This window comes from Folsomia candida, unplaced genomic scaffold (assembly GCF_002217175.1).
Source record: "Folsomia candida strain VU population unplaced genomic scaffold, ASM221717v1 Fcan01_Sc004, whole genome shotgun sequence".
Lineage (NCBI taxonomy): Eukaryota > Metazoa > Arthropoda > Collembola > Entomobryomorpha > Isotomidae > Folsomia > Folsomia candida.
The window spans coordinates 12,018,407-12,038,778 of NW_019091196.1; the positions used below are offsets into that span (position 1 = coordinate 12,018,407).

Sequence of the window (20,372 nt, forward strand, 5' to 3'; positions counted from 1 at the left end):
GTACTTATTACGTACGATGGAATATGGATGCTTGGCATTATTATTAGGGATGGAATTTACGTGTTATTCATACATATGCCGAATAATAAAGTTCTGCTTTGCTGGATGGATTGGATGATGGTGTGTTTTTTGGAGGAGTGGGTGTTCATACCAATTTTGTAATGGGAACGAACAACATCGAAAATAAAGGATATTTGGAATAATATAGAGTTTGAGAGGTATAAAAACTTCCTGTTCCGTGGTGAAAGTTAGCGGAGGACAATAAATTCACAAGTCTCAAATTCCCACTAATCATGTTTGCGAAAAAAAGTTGGAGCAGGTTTAGCGAATAATATGTACGTCAACAGTTAGTTAACTCCATTGTTACTGTGAAGTGTGTAAAAACTAAGTTTACTATAAAGGCTGTGATTAAGACTCTTGTGACAAAATGGGGGATGACGAATTGAACTTTGACCTGAACAAGGATGACGAAATTTGGGGAATAGGACTAGGAAAACCGTTCAGACTGGAACTTAATGAAAATCTGTTGATCAAGAAAGGTATGTTTTTCTAATTTAATTAGTGGTGCATAACAATCGTAGTTGACACAAACGACATGTTTACTGGGAAGTTGCTCACATTTTGTCTGCTTTTCGATTCCTGATACATATGTACGTAATGAATTCTGTCGCGTTCCTGTCCCCATTAACCCGTTATGATTAACGAACAAAGCTAATAGGAAACGGGAAATGCAAACACGTGTTGAATGAGCATTATGCATATTGATTATTGGATAAATCGAAATGTAGTACATTGATAGTCGGGTTATGTAACCGTTTTAGTGTTCAAGCTTATTTTTTTCTTATGCTTCTACTGCGTAGCGTATCTATGTCCAATACATATGCAGTGTTTATTACAGGCTATTGATTCCCCATTTTGAATCAAAACATTGCAAAAGAAAGCTTGACCGTATCATGATGAGTCACTTTTGTTTTGTTCACTAGTGTCCAATTTATTACGCTGTTGTTTCTGCCTGCCTTATCCGTTGCCAGAAGGCAAGGTAATAACCGAAAAGGCACGTACATCGTAAAAACGGCAAATTAATGCTCCGATTAATGAGGTAACAACCAGAACAACGCAAAACCAAAGTGATGCATAGTACATAATTAGATCAAGGACCCCGTGATTTGGATACAGCTATAAACTCTACAGTATTTTCAGCTTTAATTATTATTCGCCCTCATTTTAACTCGTACAGCAATTTTTCTTGGTCGACAAGTAGACATTTGTGTTCGGTTCGGAGTAATGTCAAAAGATAGAAAGCTTTGTATCTTACGATGGAGGTCTCCAAACGTATGCTCTCCGATTTTGACAAGTTAGATGAAATTTTCAAGAGAAATTGTCTCTTAACCACTTCACCCCTGAGAGACGCATATTTTCATACCTTTCACCCCTAGCAACCACGAATTTTTACTTCCCTTGACCCCGCAATTTTCACCTACTGCATGACGTTAATTACTGGGAGATCAATTTAAAAATGGTGTTCCTACCTGAATTATTCTGGACACTTTTTTATGAAAGTTGATGCGAATAACCATTTTGGCACGGATATTGAGCCGTAATTTGCATCTTTGCGTTTTTGTGAACCACTAATATTTATAGCCGAAAATAGCCAACCCGCCGAATTTTGAAAATGATTGTAATCCCATGGATAGTTAGACAGACATGGAGTAACACTTGCATAATAATACATAAATTCGCAAAAATCGATTATCGCGCCTCAAGCGCCCCAGAAGTAGATTTGGGCGGGAAAATTAAACTTCGCAAATATTGCTCTCAATTCTTGACATACAATATACAGGCCATAATTATAGCATCAACTGTTCGAAATCGACTTTAGCGCATTTGGTGTATATAACTCAATTCTAAGGAAAATTAATTGCTATTAACCAGTTGCCTCCCAAGCACATGAATGTCATGTGGCGCACAAACCGTCGCTAAGGGCCCAAGTACATCAAAGTCATGTGCTCCTTGAACGGTAACCATGCGCCCAAATACATCAAAGTCGTGTGCTCCGACTGCGGTAACCATGCGCCCAAGCACATCAATGTCATGTAATTCCAAAAACAAAATTTTCCTCCCGAGCACATCAAAGTCGTGTAATTCCAAAATAAATTCTGTGCAAATTTCTAAATAGCTGTAGTTTTTTTTGGAGCTTGTATATTACAATTGTATAGCTCTTCAGGCATGTCTGGTAAGTATTTATCATCGACAAGCATATATATAAATATATATCCAATTTTCTCACACTTGAAAATACGACAGACAGTGAAGACGACGAATTTTCCTTGGGTCAGTTCTCACATTGCGACTCCGATGAGGAATTCTTGCTACATGAACACAACGACGACGATGACGAGAACATGATCAACTTTCCGGAAGATGAAGATGAAGAAGGCGCGGATGTAGATTCTGAGGACGAGTTGGGTGACCTCGATGAACACCCCGATGTACGTATATTATTTGTACATATGTATATTCCTAAATAATTTTATTTTCCCCAAATTGATTCATATTTCAGACTAATGTTATCCGCTACCGTAAAAATGTCCCATTTTCACCACAAGTTAGTGATTATGAGGATCCAGGGGAATTTCTAAAGCCGGATTTTGGGATCACGATGGAATCTACTGCTCTAGAGATTCTACAAAAATTCTTGGACCCCGAAATTTTGGATGAAATTGTCCTTCAGACCAATGTTTATGTTCAACAACAAAGACGGGCGAATCGAAATACAATGAAGGATTGGTCTCCAGTGAATGGGGAAGAAATATGGCAATTCTTCTCTCTGGTGATGATGATGGGGCTGGTTATCAAGCCGGAGATCAAGGACTACTGGTCCACAGACTCGATGTTTTCTACCCCATTTTTCGGTCAGGTCATGTCAAGGAATAGGTATATACAACAATAAAATACAATAAATACTTATGTACACTAGTTATCATACCTATTTGCCTACTAGATTTGAGTCAATCCTTCGGGGATTCCATCTTGTGGATAATGACACCGTCCCACCCAACAATAAAGATCGGTATATAAAGTTTGGGAGTTTTATGGACAAGTTATTCCAAAATTTCCGCAAAGCAATAAATTTGGGATCATTTCTCACGGTGGATGAAACTTTGCTCTCGTTCAAAGGGAGGTTATCTTTCAAGCAGTATTTAAAAGACAAGAGAGCCAGATTTGGAATGAAGCTATATCTCCTCTGCGATTCGGCTAGCAGATTTGTCCTCAAAGCTCTTCCTTACCAAGGAAGAACTACCAAAATAGAGAATTCAAGCTGGATTCAAGAACTTGGATTTGGTGGCGCTACTGTGATGACTCTTCTTCATGGCTATTTTAACAAATTTCATAGAATCACTATCGACAATTGGTTCGTGTCTCCGATCTTGGCATTGCGATTGAAGCAACTTGGTACGTACATACTTGGCACCGTACAGAAAAGAAGAAAGCTGATGCCAAAATGGACGGACAAATTAGCAAAGGGACAAGTTGCGACTTATTCTTCTTCAGACATTTTAGTGGAACGGTACGTTTTTGTAAATTTACCAATAAAACAATACAATAAACCGGATGTCAAATTTTCAGCAGAATGACGTGAAGAATTTCATTTCATGATTTTTAGGTGGTCTGACCGGAGAGAAGTGATAATGCTGAACACATTTATGGGACACCGAATGGAAGAAATCACAACCACAAACCCCAACAACAACCGAGAGAAACCATCAACTGTTCTCGTTTATAATGCGACAATGGGCGCTGTGGATAACGTCGACAGAGTCACCAAGCCATTCACATCTGTCCGCAAATCCTTCAAATGGTACAGGAAAGTATTCTTCTACTTCTTGGACATAGCAATTTACAATTCTCACATCATTCACTCTTCTTTCCGGCCAACGAAGGAACACTCAAGTTATAAAGATTTTGTACGAATTATAATCAAAGAAATATTAGAAAAATATCCACCACAACGTCTATCATTGGGGAGGAAGTCCAACACCCAGTCGGAACGGCGAATCGGCACCCACTTTCCAGAAAAGATGTTAGAAGATAATGTCTCCGTCTTCCGGGATTGCCACCTATGCTGTTTGGAAGGCAAAAGGCGCACCACAGCTTTCAGATGTGAAACGTGTCTGAAGTTTTTCTGCATAAAGAGCACAGACTCGTGTTTCAAGAGATTTCACACGCTTTCGAAATTACCCGTCAAAAGGAAGCGATCTAACGCCAATGCATCTTCAGCATCGACGAGTCAAAGCATTATGTACCAATCAGTACCTCGGTCTGAAACTTACTCTGAAATTGGATTAGGATTCGGTGAGGCGAATGAAGTGAGATTTCAACAAGCGGATTTTGAATCAAATGTTGTAGTAATGGAGAAGGAGGAAGAACTGTTTTCCATTTAAAATGTGAAATTACTTGTGATTGTGCGAAAATATTTAGCCGAACTATGAATAAGTTTGTGAAATTTTATAATTTATGATTTATAGTTGTTTTGCCGAGTTTTTCCGGCCTATATTCGAATTGGCTATCATGATGTTGTATGGTGTTTTATTGTGAAAAAAATTGCTTCGCGGCATAAGTAATGATAATTAAAATGATTTCCACATATCATATTATCAGTATCATCCTTGCATTAATTTGGGCTATAGCGTACTTGTCAGCATTTCATATCTTGGGTCGCATTGAAAATGCTTCTCCAAGAAAAGTGGTACAAAGATCACGAAATTCGAAGCCTTATCTTGGGGGCTTAGCAACTATTTTATGGCTTCAAATGTGGCAGGCAACTGGTTAATTCCAGGCAATCTCTTAATTTTCCCGCCCAAAGAGATTTCACCAGCTCCAGATATGTAATAATTAATTTTGACGAATTTTGTCGTAGTGGCAATATTATTTGTAGCCTATAATATTAATTTCATGCAATACATCCAAGGTTTAATTTTCCCGCCAAAAACGCCCGTTCTAAATCCGAGAAAAACAATTTCTCTAATCTTATCTGAAAGCGCTGTTGAAATAGGTGACAAAAATTCCATCCAACAGCAGTTTTCAAAACTGGGCGTGTTGGCTAGAAATAACCACTTGGCTATAAATTGTTTTCACCTCCCTTTATAACATTGATTGCGAAGAGGCAATTCATCTTCCCGCCCAAAGGGCGTTTTGTTGACTCAAAACTATACTTTGCTATACTTGGAAGGGCAATGACCTAATTTTTTTCTGGATACGACACATAGTCGTATGCCGGCGTGAACGGAAAATACGCCACATAGTCGTATCCGTTGTCAAGGGTCAATACGACACATCGTCGTATTCCGGAGCCAAGGGAACTTACGCCACATAGTCGTATCCGGTGTAAAGATCAAATACGCCACATAGTCGTTATAGGGGCGAAGTGGTTAATGCTCTGATTTGGTGGAGATATTTGCATCCAAAGAGGAGAAAACTCGACTTAAAATTTTCCACTTTCCAAATTTACTACGCGCTTTCTCCTCTTCGGATGAAAATATCTCTGCCAAACACGCCCATTGGCAGATAGTGTCATTTGCAAATTTCATATTATTTAAATGTGCGACCGATTGGCACTTAGGTATTTGCTCAAAATCTGTGAGCATACGCTGGAAGTCCTCCATCGTTAGTTAGTGGCATTTCTAGTTGCACCTTGTACAATCAACTTCCACATGAGTATCAGTAACTTGATACCCGTTCAGCCACACCGAATTGATTTTATGCTCATGTCAGCACATCATAATGATAGTGCAGGATGTCCCCCTTATCTCGACCACCAAAGTACCGGAATTCGGTGGTGACATTTCACAACACACACGTATCTATAACCTGTCTCATATACGCCTCCTTTCGCTCTATAAAATCCAGATTTTGTGATGCTGACGTCGTCGGAGCTTTTCAGAAATAGAAATCCTATTATACTCGCTCATTTTAACAAAACGTTGATATCATCACTTTCCTCCTCCGTTTCAAACAAAGGCGTATTATTAATAGTAATTTTGGAGTTGGGGCGGTTTCTCTCTATTATTACGGGTATCTTGTCATTTCGTATTCTCTTGTTGGCCAGGCTTGTCTAGAAAATGATAAGATTCAATGATTTATGCTGCAATATGCTAAAGGTTATCCTATTGTGTGAGGGATAACTATGTTACTTATCTTTCTCATGTTACATAAATGTGAACAAATATGTAATTTTGCTTATATATATTTTTGAAATAATTCGAGAAAAAAAATCCGAATTTGGTCTGGAATTTGTTTTCGTTAGTATTGGAAATTCTTACGCTTTTGTATCTATGACTTGTCGTTGTTTTGATGAAGATGAAGCCGAAAAGGAAGGCAACTTCTTATGTATATCGAATAAAGGGCAAGGATCGAAATGCCAAGTTCGCACTTTGCATAATAATAATAATATTTTCGTTCGGGGAACACGCTTTTGCTTGTGCACAACTCTGCTCCTATTCAATTCATGAGATGCATTCATAACATGACAGGAAGGAAGTAAGTGAATAGACAAGCACTTGTCTTCCTTTGAGATACATAATAACGTGGCGTTGGCGAAATATATAAGCACGAAATATGTATATCTCGAGTTCTGCTGAGACGCAAAATATTGAAATTGTTATTTCAGAGTTTAATTTAACAAAGTGGAGCACAGTTTAATAAATTATAGTTGTTTGGTTAGCCCTAATTTTTGCATTGATGATTAATGAACAAAGGAATTCAAATTGAAAACATCTTACACAACGTGGTTTCACTTTCTTATTATTTCAGCAGGGTTGGAAATATTAGTTCTCTCAGTTCATTTCAAATTCTATTCGGAGCATGAATGTACATATGCGTACTAAAACTTGCAGATTTCTCAAGAGAAATTACACTTTCTCTGAAACCATCAACCTTTTGCTCTGTATTTTACCCTTATTTACGAAGCATTTGGAATACATACAATGCTTCGTAAATAAATTGAAACTATTTAAATATTTACAGAGAGAACCTTTTAAAATCGATCCGTTTTATCTGTTTATATCTACTTTTAAATTACATGAGCCGATTTAGAAGTTGATTAATTATTGTAATTGAATTGATGTGGAATCAATTTTTTGTATTTGCATGCTTTTTATTATTAAAGGCAATTATTAAGCACCGCTTTCTTCCCACAGTGCGTCACGAACCCTATAATACGAACACATATCTATGTACATATGTACAGGCAAATGTCGTTGAAAGCTGTAAAACTCGGCAACCATCAAATTATGTACATATTATTTGTCCTTGTTTCTGATTTATTAAACCTGGCAGGCTTTCTCCCCCTCCTGCACACCAGTCCAACTTTGTTCTTAATATGGTACATACATTCGTGCATATGAATCAAATATATGTGTGTAATGTAGGAGACCAGCAGACCGAAGTTTTTGCGCTTTCCCTTGTGTTGAGGCTGCACAAGTTTTTCGCACCGAGTCAAACCTCATGAGACCGATATGTACGTCCGTCTGAAAATCGGTATGAAGGTGAAAGTGCATTATGTATCTACGAATACGATGTACATAAATTTCTAGAAAATTTCTACTGACAGGAGGACGGGCCATTCTGGTTTTTAAATTCCTGGGAAAAAGCTGAAATTTGAAGGGATGACGATTACAACATTATCTCAGGTGTATCGCGATTAGTGCGACATAGGAAAGTTTAATCCCAGTAGATTTACACCACAATTTGGGTCATATGACACTAATTTAAAACTGGAGTCTGACCCTAACTCGGGCTAAATGACGTACGTTTTAATAAGCGAAAATATAATAAGCATTCCACTACAACCCACACCAATAAAATCAAATCAGGTCACTGGGCAAGAGAATTTCGTTTTGGTGCGATGAAAGAGGTGAAAGCAGGACCAAGTTTTATTTCGCGTAGTCGTGGTTCTCCGTCGTCCTTGTCTTTGTGAAAGTTCTACTTTACTGACTTCAGTATGTACCTAAAGTGAAAGCGACATAATCTTTTTGTCCACAGCGTGGAAATAAATTTGTTCGCTTAACCACCAAAGGAATTTTCATTAAAGTTCAAAAGGTTATTACATTATAAGTTCTGGGAAAATATTGGAATGCAATTTCAAAGTTAAGACAAATAAACCGTTACAACGCGTATAACCAGAGAGTGAAACTTTAACTCAAAACGATTATCATGTTAGAGTTTCTCCTTGAAAATCTGTTCAAATTGACACGTCTATAGTGTTTTTGACCTTTGACTTCGTGCACACGGTCACCGCAGACCAAAATGCCGTATTCCGTTGCATAGCTATGACCCGTGACCTGGCGCCGTGACCTTGTGACCTGCAGTGCCCATCTTGAACTCGCCCTGTGCCTTGACGTTATGAATTTATGTGGAAAGCTTGAAATCTGTATGTCGCTGCGTTCACAAGTTATCAGACAGACAGACGGACCGATGAACGATCTTGCATATACATAAGAGCATTTCTCTCTCTAATATAAAAGAAGAAAAGTCATTTATTAAAAAGAAAGGAAACCTCGTCAACCATCTGATGAAATTCAGCAACGTAAGCATCATTTAGTCTTGTTTTTCTCATTTTAAAGGATTGCTTGAGGCAAGTTTTATGCATACATACGTAGGTGAGAATATTGTCTAGTGCTGAGATTTTAGATAAACGATTTCCTCACTTTCTACGTACATACATAAGAACTAAGTATAAGAGCTTGCAGAGGGTAAACTGAGAATTTCTTATAAAAGCAGCCTTACATAAATATTTGAGACGAGAAAGTTTTTGACAAAGTGTTCGAGTGTCTTGGGGAAATTTACTTGATCAACGTCATGGACAGACACGACAGTTAACCCTGCCCAGAAAACAATTAAGACAATGACATATCGATTTTCTATGCGTGCTCTTATCACCTAAAATAAAACACATCTGAAACCCCTCCAGCTTATTTGAGTGATAGTCGGTCACTCCATTTAAATTGATCCATTTTTCATGAAACTGTTCCAACTCGACTGCTACATGTCAAGGTTTTGAAAAACTCCACATTTTGTTCGGTTTGGTTTTGGTTTTGTTTGAGTATCATGAATGCAGCTTCAGTCGTCCGTAACAAACGAAAGAATATGATTTCTTCCCATTTTAACTTTTTGTGAATCACGAAGTTACTTGTTTTTTATGTGACTGACTTTCTCCTTGAAAATGATACCGCTTGACGTTTAAAGTTACGCTTTATTGGTTGTTGGATAGACATTTGAGAAAAACTGAAAGTAGCAAAGTTTGCCTTTAGGTAAGTAAACCACATTTATTTCTCTCCTACTTAACCGAAAAAGCCCGACCCGGTTTTCGATTTCCCAGGTTGTTCTGCTCCCACCATCCCGGCAGTTTTTCCTCTGTGTCAGTGTATTCTACACTATCCTGGTAACCCATGCACCGAATCCGAATTCGGGGAGACGGAAAGTCTGCATGCTGAGAGATATATAGAATAGAATGAAGAGGTGAAGACCAGTGGAGATTGTGGAGTCTTCTTGTCTTCACTACTTTCGCATGCTCTTAGTTCCTATATTTTTGCACTTTCTTATCCTTTTCGGTGTGTGCCAATACACATAGTTACAGTCCTTCGTTAGACGTGATCGTATCAACTTTTTCGACTTTTTTGTTGTTGGTGCTAAAAAGTTGGTGAGAGAATAACAAGCTGCGTTTGTTTAATTTGTGGTCTGGTTTTCGCTGGTTTTACCGAGTTCCGTAATTCCGAGATGAATGCGGAACAAAACAATACAACAAGTTTCTTTATTTCTTTTTTGCATCGATAAAATATTAAATTAGCGACCTGGGATTATAAATTTGATTAAAATTTATATCAGATCAGAATCCTGCAAAAATTCACATTGCTCGTTTGAGAGATTTCAAGGTAAGAAATTGAACTGTAGTTGTTTTGACTCCACATTCCGATCATATTTAAATGAGCATAAGCTATTTATGCTGAAGCAGCATGTCTCCTGTAATGGCAATCGTCATGCGTTTTTTACCACATGACTCGTGTTACAACAATTTGAAGCAGGCTAATTTAACGAGTAATTCGCATGTACATAAATTAAGTCTGCGTACATAGCACTTAATGATTGTGCAGTGCAGTTCATCATTTTGCAGTTCATTCCAGTCTATTTTGTTTGAACAGAAACTCATGCCGAATATTTAGCATCCATGGGGTACACACATTATTATCAGCATCAGAAACCATATGCTCTTGTGTACTGTTTGATCCTTTGATTTACATTATGTGGTTGTTTTTTATGTCCATGTTTTCATTTTCGTGATGTTCTGAGAAACCGCTATGTCGTAAACAGTACACGTATCGCTCGTTAGCAAATTATGTAATACATAGATTATTAAAAAATGTGGGATGGTGTTCCGCTAATAATAGGATTATTATGTCGTAATTCACCTTCTTTCATGCTTAATTTGAGAGAAGTGTAAGAAGCCGCAGCCTGAATTTATTTAGTCGTTCGTTACACTCTCGTGTGTATTGAGAATCTCAATTTGAGATCAAATGCAGCATTTAATTTATTAAAGCAAAATCACAACGGCACAAACTTCCGTCACTTGTTTTTGTTTCCTTTGATCTCGCTGAGCGTTTGATCAAGCCCAAATTTATTCAAATGAGAGTGAGTCTCATGACCTGAGTTAATTTGCATCTTCTACAAAATGGCACTAGTTCAGTGATTTAAGACCGAGATATAACACAGTTGCAGATGATATCAGAATTGGATCCCGTGGTAAATACTGCATATTAAACATTCAAGTATCTTGTATGACCTTCAAAAGTATCAACTTTTTAGCCCGAGTCAGGGTTTATGTACCCGTCATGTCCGTCTGTCTGGTTTGCGATAACTGCCGTAAAACTAATCCGATCGACTTGAGATTTTGCACATATGTAGTATGGGTCAAATGAGGAGGTAAGTTCGAAGATGGGCGAAATCGGTGAAGTGGTTGACCAGTGGGGGTCATCGGAGTGGGTGGGGTATTATGCACCAAAATTTCAAAATTGCCGTAGAAAGCTGAAATTTGGTGCAGAGGTTGATAATGCTTTCTAATGAAGGAATACAAAGTAAAATTTCAAAAATTTTCATCTCGAGGGACCCTAGGGGGTGACTCATACCGATTTTTAAAACTTATCCAATCGAGCTGAAATTTGGTACATAGGTTGTTAATGACTACCAATGGAAGAATATGAATTGAAATTCGACACATTTTCACCTGGACAGACCGTATGGGGTGACCCATACCAATTTTTCAAATTCGTCAAATCGAGCTGAAATTTGGTAGACAAGTTGGTAATAGCTCCTAATGGAACAATATGAAGTAAAATAAGAAAAATTTTCATCTGGAGGACCTTATTGGGCGACCCAATAAGATGACCAGGGAGAAAAATATGTGTGCACCAACAAATGTATATGAACCTAGTCACCCGCGTGGCTGGAATTTACATATATTGCGTCTAATATTACTAGGATAATATCCTGAGAGTTTTAGGAAAAACTATACACTCGTTTCAAAGTTATGGTCATGGTAAATACTGGTGGCCAGCGAGAAAAATATGTGTGCACCAACAAAAACATAAGACCCTAGTCACCCGCATACCTGGAATTTATATGTTACATTGAATATTGGTAACATAATATCCTGAAAGTTTTAAGAAAAAATATACACTCGTTTCAAAGTTATGGTCACAGTCGATACTGGTGACCAAGGGGAAAAAATGTGTGCACTAACAAAAATTTAGTGATAGTGGATAAATTTTGGTATATGTGTTACTAAAGGCTCATAATTGAAGAATTCGAAGTTTTAAAAATTTAAATTTGAAAACAGATTTACGCCTGACTCGGGCTATATCAAGTCTGCACTGTAGGTTTTGATACATGCATAAGGCAAATTGCTGGTGTAAGACTGCATAATCATTGACACATATCGAGCCCCGTTTGGCGTGATGACATATTTTCAGAAATATTGTGTTTGTAACTGTAAATTTCATTTGACTTGCAGCACATCTCTATATGTCTTCCATGCACCTGCTGTCCTTTGCCTGCACAGCTCAATAATCAAGCCAAATATCTAATTCCTACGTATAATAAATACGCGCTGGACTCGTCTATTAATAAATGCTGGTGTTATTCACTCTGCAATTAATGTAATGAAATATTTGCATCGCCAGAGACACACCACTCAACCAACCAGCACACCCACTCCCGATCGTACCATTACACATTTAACAATAATGCACCATCGTATAATTTCAAGTGCTTAATGCCTCTCTCACACTTCAAACTGTAGCATTGCTTGTGACGAATGTGAAAAAGTGAACACTTAAAATACGGAACATTTTGTTTAAGCCGAGTTCAACTTTTGCCATCAACATTAAAGTATGTACACAACAACGGGGTCGCTTGTTTTGTAAACCAAAATCATAGTTCACAAACACTTACTTATAGCAAACAAACACATATTCGGAGCAGAAGTTGGAGCTAGAAGCACACATATGTAGAGATATTATTCATCACGTTTCTAGGATCATTTCTAAAACTTTCTGTGCACAACGTTTAAAAATGTCCTTAACGATGATTTTCCCGTGCAAGGTGAGTATGATAAACATTCGTGAATCCGCAATTAGTTCAATGCATGCGTGTTCAGTTAAGTAATTTTATTAAGTAATTGTCCTCAAATTAGTGATTGATAAGATCAGAAACATAACGAGGTGTTTTTTACTAGTATGTTTTTAGTCCATTTAAATGTCACAATGGATCGTTGACATGATTTGATTTGATCTTTTATTAGGAGGTGAGTCGGTTTTCTGCTATGTTAACGTATGTACCGACAGAAATAACTTTAGTGCGCTGTTGGTGACGTAATAAATATTTGATGCGAGGTTATATCCGAGGTTAATATTCCTTAAAAACATGCTTTTAAGGAATATTGAAACTAGTTTTTTGTATACAAAATACAAAGCTTACTATTACAGTTTTGAGGAGGGGAGCATATACATTTCTCCAACTTCCGCATTTTATTACTGCTTGTAAAAAAGTAATCCCATCCACATTTGGGTCAAACCTTAACCTTTCCTACGTAATTGTATGTTTGATTTGGCTGGCTCGGAATTACATTCTCCGTCACACACACGACCTTAGATTTGTTTGGTAAGGCGATACGACCAAACAACTCGAGAGAATAACCTTCCCGATTTAGTTGGTTATTAGGGCACTCGTAATACTCCTAACTTTGGAGAGAAGAAAGTTGAGGGAGAAATTGATCCCATTCCTGCATGGTCACATGTAATAGTCTCGACTGTTATCACCGTAAGGTGTTGTTTTGCCACAACGTAATCCTGGTTAGTATCTTTCTCTCTAAAAGCATTTCAAATTATGAGTAGTTTCTTTCATTTCATGCTGATCGTGATGATCGAATGCAGACTGACGTCCTGAACTGATAACCTGTTTACTACGACTACTACTCACTCACTTTGATATTTTTAGTTTTCAAGTATGAACGACGCATAAGTAGATATGTATTTTCCGACCATTTGTGAATGTAGCTACTTAATAAATGGAAATGCTTGTTCCTGTGCCAGATTTTACCGAACCAGAATTTGTTTTGTTTTCGAGTCAACAAATGTAAAAAGTCTGCAAGTAGTTCAAGAGGATTACTTAAGTCGGTGTGTATGTACATATTTACGATCTTGAAAGAAATGTAGGAAAGGAAATGGTTTGTGTTGAGTGACAAAAATGATGATGATTCCCACTTTACTTTCATCTCGTGGTATAACTTTGCTAATTACAGTCTTTCTTTTTCCCTTGCAAAAAAAGGAGGGTGTGTGGTGTGGTTAATAAAGTGTCATTGTGACGTAGGGTTAGCGAGTGAATGAGACGATTGGATTAATTGCGTTGTTGTTTGGATTATTATCGTCTTAAGTAGAATCAAGATTATTTTCTCTTCTGATGCCACCATGCATGCTGCACGTATGCTAAGTCAGAGGGTGGATATGTATTTATGAAGAATCGATGAAATATGTATTTAATATTTACATAAAAAAGTCCAAAATATTTACGAAATATGTACGAAAAAGCATGAACTAAGAATTTTCACAATTTTTTAATATAATGCCCTGGATTTTTTGTGATCCAATTTCTGTAAGCAAAAAAAAATCGTCTCACATCATTGAAATATTTACAATATGTGTATGTTTGAAAAGAATATCTAAAAGATGTATATATTTTTCAAATAATAGCGGAAATATTTTTTAAATATTCCTGAAAACCTAGCAATATGTGAAAGTGTATTCAGATTTTAGTGGTCTATAAGAGTTAGGGAACATAAATTTTGACCGTCATCAAATAAATACATTACCGCTCTCTTGCTACAATATACAGTTCCATGTATGCTACAGAATTGTATACATAATTCCTTTCACTGCAATAAAAGCTTACGTATTGATTTGGATATTAGATTTGGACAATTTATTTATTTTACTGCTTCTACCATGCATGCTTATAAATAACCACCCTGTCCCAAGTTTTAGTGCCTGTTTAATTATTTATTCGCGAATAAGCCTTACTGGGGAATTGTGTGAGCTATATCAAAAGTGGATTTGCGTGCTCGATCGATCCTTTTCTAAATATAATTAAGAATTAACCAAGGTTGCCTTGATAAATATTATTCTTTCGTTCAAAGATAAGTCAAAACAAGCAACGGTCTCAAAAAGATGGGAATCTTAGTGAGGCTTGGTACAACTACAGATATTAAATATATTTTCCGAAAGAGAATTTGCTTCACCAAGACTTCCATCTTTTTGGGACTTTGTTTATTTAATACTTGTAATTAATAGTTTTTTGGATGTTTTGTTGTCAATGGTGTTGCTATTTTATTCATCCAGTTTTTTGCATCTCTCATAGGAAAAACTTTGTCATTTATCAACCAATTTGGATCATTCTACCCTTAAAATTTGCACACAAATTTGCTCTAAAATTTGTGCAATTGGATTTTCGCTGAGATATGCCAGTAATTAACTATAAATATAAATGTGTTTCTAAGGGTACATTTTTGATAATAAGTCGGCTGAAAATCAAAAATTCGTTAAGTCGAATCGTTAAACTTTTTTAAATTGTCTCAAAATGATCTGTGCAAAATTTCATCCAAATCGGTTGAGAAATGGCTGAGATATCGTAAAATGTCACTTTTTTTAACGATATTAACTGCATACTTAGTAATTTTTTCGTTGTTAGGTATTTGCCTCACTAAGAATAATATCGTTCCAAATGTGCTAAATAAATAAATCCTTCCTTCATTTTGCGCAGAGATGGAGAGTGAGCCGTTGGTGAGACCCTGCAGTCGGAACAACATGAACTACACGGCGGAGGACGGGTCCTCCATCCTCGGCGAGGGTGGTGGTGGGGACATGATGGGTCGACACTCGGTCGGAAGTGCGGGTGCAATCAATGGAGAAAAAGGAGACGGAAATGCCACAATTTTGGAGAGATTTCATGAAGATGCGTTACAGCAGGTATGGAAAAACGACACTTTATTGAGTAGTTTGACACCCTCATAAACACGAACTTCTGCTGTTGGCAAGAGGTATGTACGTATGTATATACGGTTTTAGTATCTCTCTAGATTGCATTCTTTGAGTGAGCAAGTTGTGGTGTTAATGATGATGACAGGTTGAACTGTAAAGGAGCAAAGGAAGAAGAAATTCGATTTGCCAATTTCATTAAGAATGGTGCCAGTAAAACTGCTTTCGTGGTATCATCATCCTCCCTTCTAGAAAGAAATCTCGAGTGTAATCTGGGCTTGATTGATTTATGAGTGGAAGAAGAAGGCGTGTGAGCCAAGCCATTCAATGGAGTAGTATTTTATCTCTCATGTTACAAACACGAGCGAGCGAGATTCAGTAGTACATACTTTATCCAATTTAGAAACTTCAGACACACTCTGATCTTTTGTTCTGCTAGAGATGCGTTTTTTTTCTTGGAAAACCAGAGAGAAAAGCGACTTCCGAGTGATTCAGGAAATTAAGAACTTGTTAGTTTATCTGACAGGATGTTGTATGGGTTTGGGGAGTGGATGGGTGAAAGGCGGAGAAAGTAGGGAAGGAAGATGAGCAAGAAAAAAGGTGACAAATGAACGGTGATGATGGATTATGCCGTAGTTCTGCACCAACTGACCTATTTTTTTCTTCTTCGAAGTGGCACCATGCTCAAATAAATTCTATTTTCTTTGAATTTTACCCGAAAACTTGGGGAAAGTTTTGTGTTTTTGTTAGAAATGGAAATGTTTGATTGAAAGTATTTGTTTGGTTTCACAAAAGAGACATCAGAGACAAAAGATGAGATGATGATTGATTCACTTCATTTGTATTCTATGAAATTCCTGTTTTTTTCAGGTGGGCCATGGGAAAATGCAGCTCGTGATATTTGTCGTGTGCGGTTTGGCACTGGCAGCAGATTTGTCGGAATTGATGGCTTTAATTATGTCGTCAAAAAGTGCACAGTTCGAATTTTGTGTTGATGCGAGTCAAAAGTCGTGGCTGGGTAAGAACGGTTCAATAATGCTTGCTTTGTCCAGTTGGTAGTCAAGTGATGATTTAACACGGGCTGAATTTTTTTCAGTCGGTGCAACACTGCTTGGAATGGGGATTGGTTCAATATTTTGGGGCAGTTTGGGTAAAATAAAAGATAAAAATGTCAAAATTTGAAGTTTCCTAAATAAAAATGTGAACTTTTACAATTTTAAGGTGACCGTTTGGGCCGAAAGAAAACTTTAGTGTACTGCTTGGGTGTTGGGTCGATTTTTTCTGTTGCTAGCGCCATAATGCCAACTGAAGGATTATTCATTACCGCACGGTATGAGTTTATTTTATTGTTGATGGAACATACAAAAGTTTAGTTGATAATTATATTTTCTTTCATTCTATATTCATTCCACCGTTGGAAAACAGAATATTTAGCGGATTTGGGTACGTCATGTCATACATACAAATTTGCATGAATCGACAGATATCATCATTTGATGTAATGTTTGTGTTGATTCCAGGCTTGGAGGTGTCATGCCCCTTGTGATTACTTACTTCAATGAGTTTATCCAGGAAAAAAGACGCCGCTTGGCGACTACGGTACTGTTTCTTTGGTGGCCGATTGGGGCCGCGTATGTCGTGATGATCTCATGGTTTATCCTGCCCTCGACGGGCTTTCATCTGAATGAAGAGCTAAAGGAGCACTTCAGCGCTTGGCGTCGGTTACTCTTGGCAGCCTGGGCGCCAAGTCTTTTGAGCTTGATTGCGTTCATTTTCATGCCGGAAGCACCTCTGAATCTTCTGCAGAATGGGAGGGACGCTGAATCTCTTAGTATTTACAAGGTAATTAATTTGACACTACATATTTCGAGCTTTAATGAAAAAATTAATATGGTAATTTTTCAAAACAGCAACTCCACAAATGCAACAAGGGTAGCAAAACGACGTTCTGTTTTTCTGAAATCGAGATTCCCTCGCCGATGCCAATGAGCACGATAAATAGCCCAAGAAATGTTCTGGGTGATCTCTACAGGGCGTTGGATTCGGTAGGTTGACGATATGATAAAATTAATTCTGCTAATTTATTAGTTTGAACTCTTTGTTGAAAGAGGCTTATCCATTAAACTAATTAATTTCATGTGAAACACGACTTAGCATATACTAACTCATTTTGTTCTGCGTTTTACAGTTCAGAAGTTCAATACTCTTGATGTGGACTGAAAACAGAAGAAGGCTCACTCTTTCCTTGTCACTAATTTGGCTAATGGCAGCAGTGGGGTATTTATTGTTATTTCTTTGTACATTCGGCACAACAAAATCAATTTTATGGAGTTGTGTTCTAATGGAAAAATGTCATTTTATTTGAACAGACAAGGTTCCTTATCGTCGTGGGTGATATCTCACCAAGCCACGCTTAGAGATTGGTAAGCAGCACATTTATTATTAACATGACATGACATACCTTCTTCGTCCAGTAACGTCACCTCGAAAATGAGTAGGAGCGAATAACATATCGTAAAAATTTTTCAGGACATTTGACAATGACGCGAAAACATTTGATGACAACCTAATAAATAACACGAGCATGACGGCTGATCTGATCAATGTTCGATACAGAAACTGTGTCTTTCAAGACGTCACACTAGAAAATATGGTGAGAATAAGACACATTTTTTGTGAATCATGCCATGTCAAATTGAAAATTTCAATTTGAAATTTTATCAGAAAATTGAGATTTATATATTTTGATTTTGTAGCTGATGAACCACGTCAAGTTTGAAAACTGTTCCTTTCACCACGTCAATTTCACCAATGTTAAGACTTCTCATGTTCTTTTCATTCATTCCGAGCTCACTGACTGCTTCTTGGTAGATACCAATTTGGGGAGGTCGGACTTCAAGGACTGTGTTTTAGAAGATATTACATACCAAGGTACATGCGACACAATTTTACGAGTTTTTCTAAATTGATTGTGCTCTTGAATGTTTTTTTTTGTGTTTGTCAAGGCTTGGATCCCGAGTGTCACTTGATACCAGACTTCAACATGCATCTTTCAAACGACGTCATCGATTCAGGTCTTGATCATATTTATTTTGATATATATGATACATAAAAATCTGTTGAACCTATGAAGCATGAACCTCATTATATTGCAGGCCTCCCTGTTGCCGGAATTTTCATTGGATCTCTGTTCACAATTGTGCTAGTCATACTTTGTTCTCCTCCACGTCTCATTGTTGTGTCGATTCTGCTTATCTTGTCAGCTTCGATTAGCGTAGGACTTACCATTTGGAAATACGACCCAATCTGGGCGTTGGTGGGTCATACTTTTCTGAACGGTTTTGTTGCGGCTTCGTGGAGTCTCATGATGACAATGGCTGACAAATACCCCACTCGGACAAGGTAAATTGTCACTAGAGTGATTGCATTAGTTAAATGTTAATGAGTTTAAATAATTAAAAAGTCATTTATTTAACAGGAGCTCCGTTCTCGGCTTGTGTTTGGCCGGGGGCAGAGTTGGATCCTTCCTTGGCGTTGGACTCTTTGGGACAACGATTAAGGGAAATGCAGCCCCCGTATTCTCCTCGGTATTTCTGCTCTTGTCGTCATGTCTCGCGTTACGGGGGGAATCCCGATCTTCAACGACTTGAGCTATTTATTTTTACCAATTATCAAAGTATACATACATCCAGATTATTTAAATTATTTATTATTTAAAAATACGTACGTAAATATATGTAACTTATTTCGACTATGTATGTCTTTTCAGAGTATTACTCATAATGGATGTCTTTCATTGCTCTATTATCATTTGTATTTACAAATGTATTACTATTCTTCTTCTATATTCTCTGTGTAGAAGAGTGGACTCAATTACGCATGCATCTAAATATTATTTATTTAAATTATGGTATTATGTGCAGCTTTTTATTTGGAATTTCCTAAAAAAAACAGCAACCACAGATATTCTTCTTGAATGATGTACAAATTAGGCGTATGTATGTAGGTAGACTGCTTAAATAATTTCAGCTATTGTGACAAGTGATAAATTAACGTAATATATAATACAATCTTCATTATTATTTTGTGTGCCCATGAAATCACTCACTTTCCTAAATACGTTACGTATGTATTCTGACCTGAAAATTGAGATTATATAATAAATGATCCCCAAAACAATCAGTAAAATCATGCTATTTACATAAACAAAGGCTCTCAAAATGATACGTACTTGGTCGTAGTTAAATATCTCAGATTTGAAAATATAGAAAAAGAAATACAAGAATATGGTTCTCCACGTTCTGAATTATCATGATGAACTAAAAAGCAATCAATACATGCCATTATTAAATACATACACTCGATATAGCAGTGTTTAAACACAGACTGAGTACTTATCCTACATACCCTAAAAAAATTTTAGTCGTAGAAATTATTAACCAAACAAAAAAGTGTGTTTAAAAAACTAGTTGTTTCTAAATCAATTTCTAGTTGCTATTATCCCGTCAAATGTAATAAATAGTACAAGCTATGACACATCGCATCCTCATTTTTATTATGGATTTGACAGTTATTAGCAGTAAAAAAATATTTATTTAGTATACATTAATATAAAATTCTTGTTAATTAGTTAATGATAAAATATAGACGTGCAGTGCATCAACATGCAAAATAATGTTACACGCTACTCAAATTATGCTTATTATGTAATACATGCTTTCAAGTGATGAAATAAATGTCGACGATTTTATCGACGGAAATCGTACGATTGTATCATCCAGGATTATTTAATCA

The 20,372-nt window shown here is 36.9% G+C and overlaps 1 protein-coding gene across 4 annotated transcripts; it reads left to right on the forward strand.

The window, feature by feature from the left end:
• Positions 1-135: 135 nt before the first annotated feature.
• Positions 136-20,343, forward strand: LOC110848945 (synaptic vesicle glycoprotein 2B). 4 transcript variants are annotated; one of them, XM_022096318.2, is made up of 16 exons: positions 136-539; positions 15,364-15,569; positions 16,449-16,596; positions 16,675-16,728; positions 16,800-16,908; positions 17,004-17,021; positions 17,099-17,420; positions 17,489-17,623; positions 17,767-17,855; positions 17,948-18,001; positions 18,108-18,231; positions 18,335-18,509; positions 18,584-18,652; positions 18,734-18,980; positions 19,057-19,254; positions 19,348-20,343. In XM_022096318.2, the coding sequence occupies exons 1-15, from the start codon at positions 428-430 to the stop codon at positions 19,226-19,228; spliced, it is 2,034 nt and encodes a 677-aa protein (XP_021952010.1). In that variant the 5' UTR covers positions 136-427; the 3' UTR covers positions 19,229-19,254; positions 19,348-20,343. The 4 variants fall into 4 exon arrangements, with proteins under 4 accessions (XP_021952010.1, XP_021952009.1, XP_021952011.1 ...); XM_022096319.2 differs by lacking the exon at positions 136-539 and adding exons at positions 9,522-9,929; positions 12,062-12,651 and having other exon boundaries at positions 19,057-20,343; XM_022096317.2 differs by having other exon boundaries at positions 137-539; positions 19,057-20,343.
• The last annotated feature ends 29 nt before the right edge of the window (positions 20,344-20,372 follow it).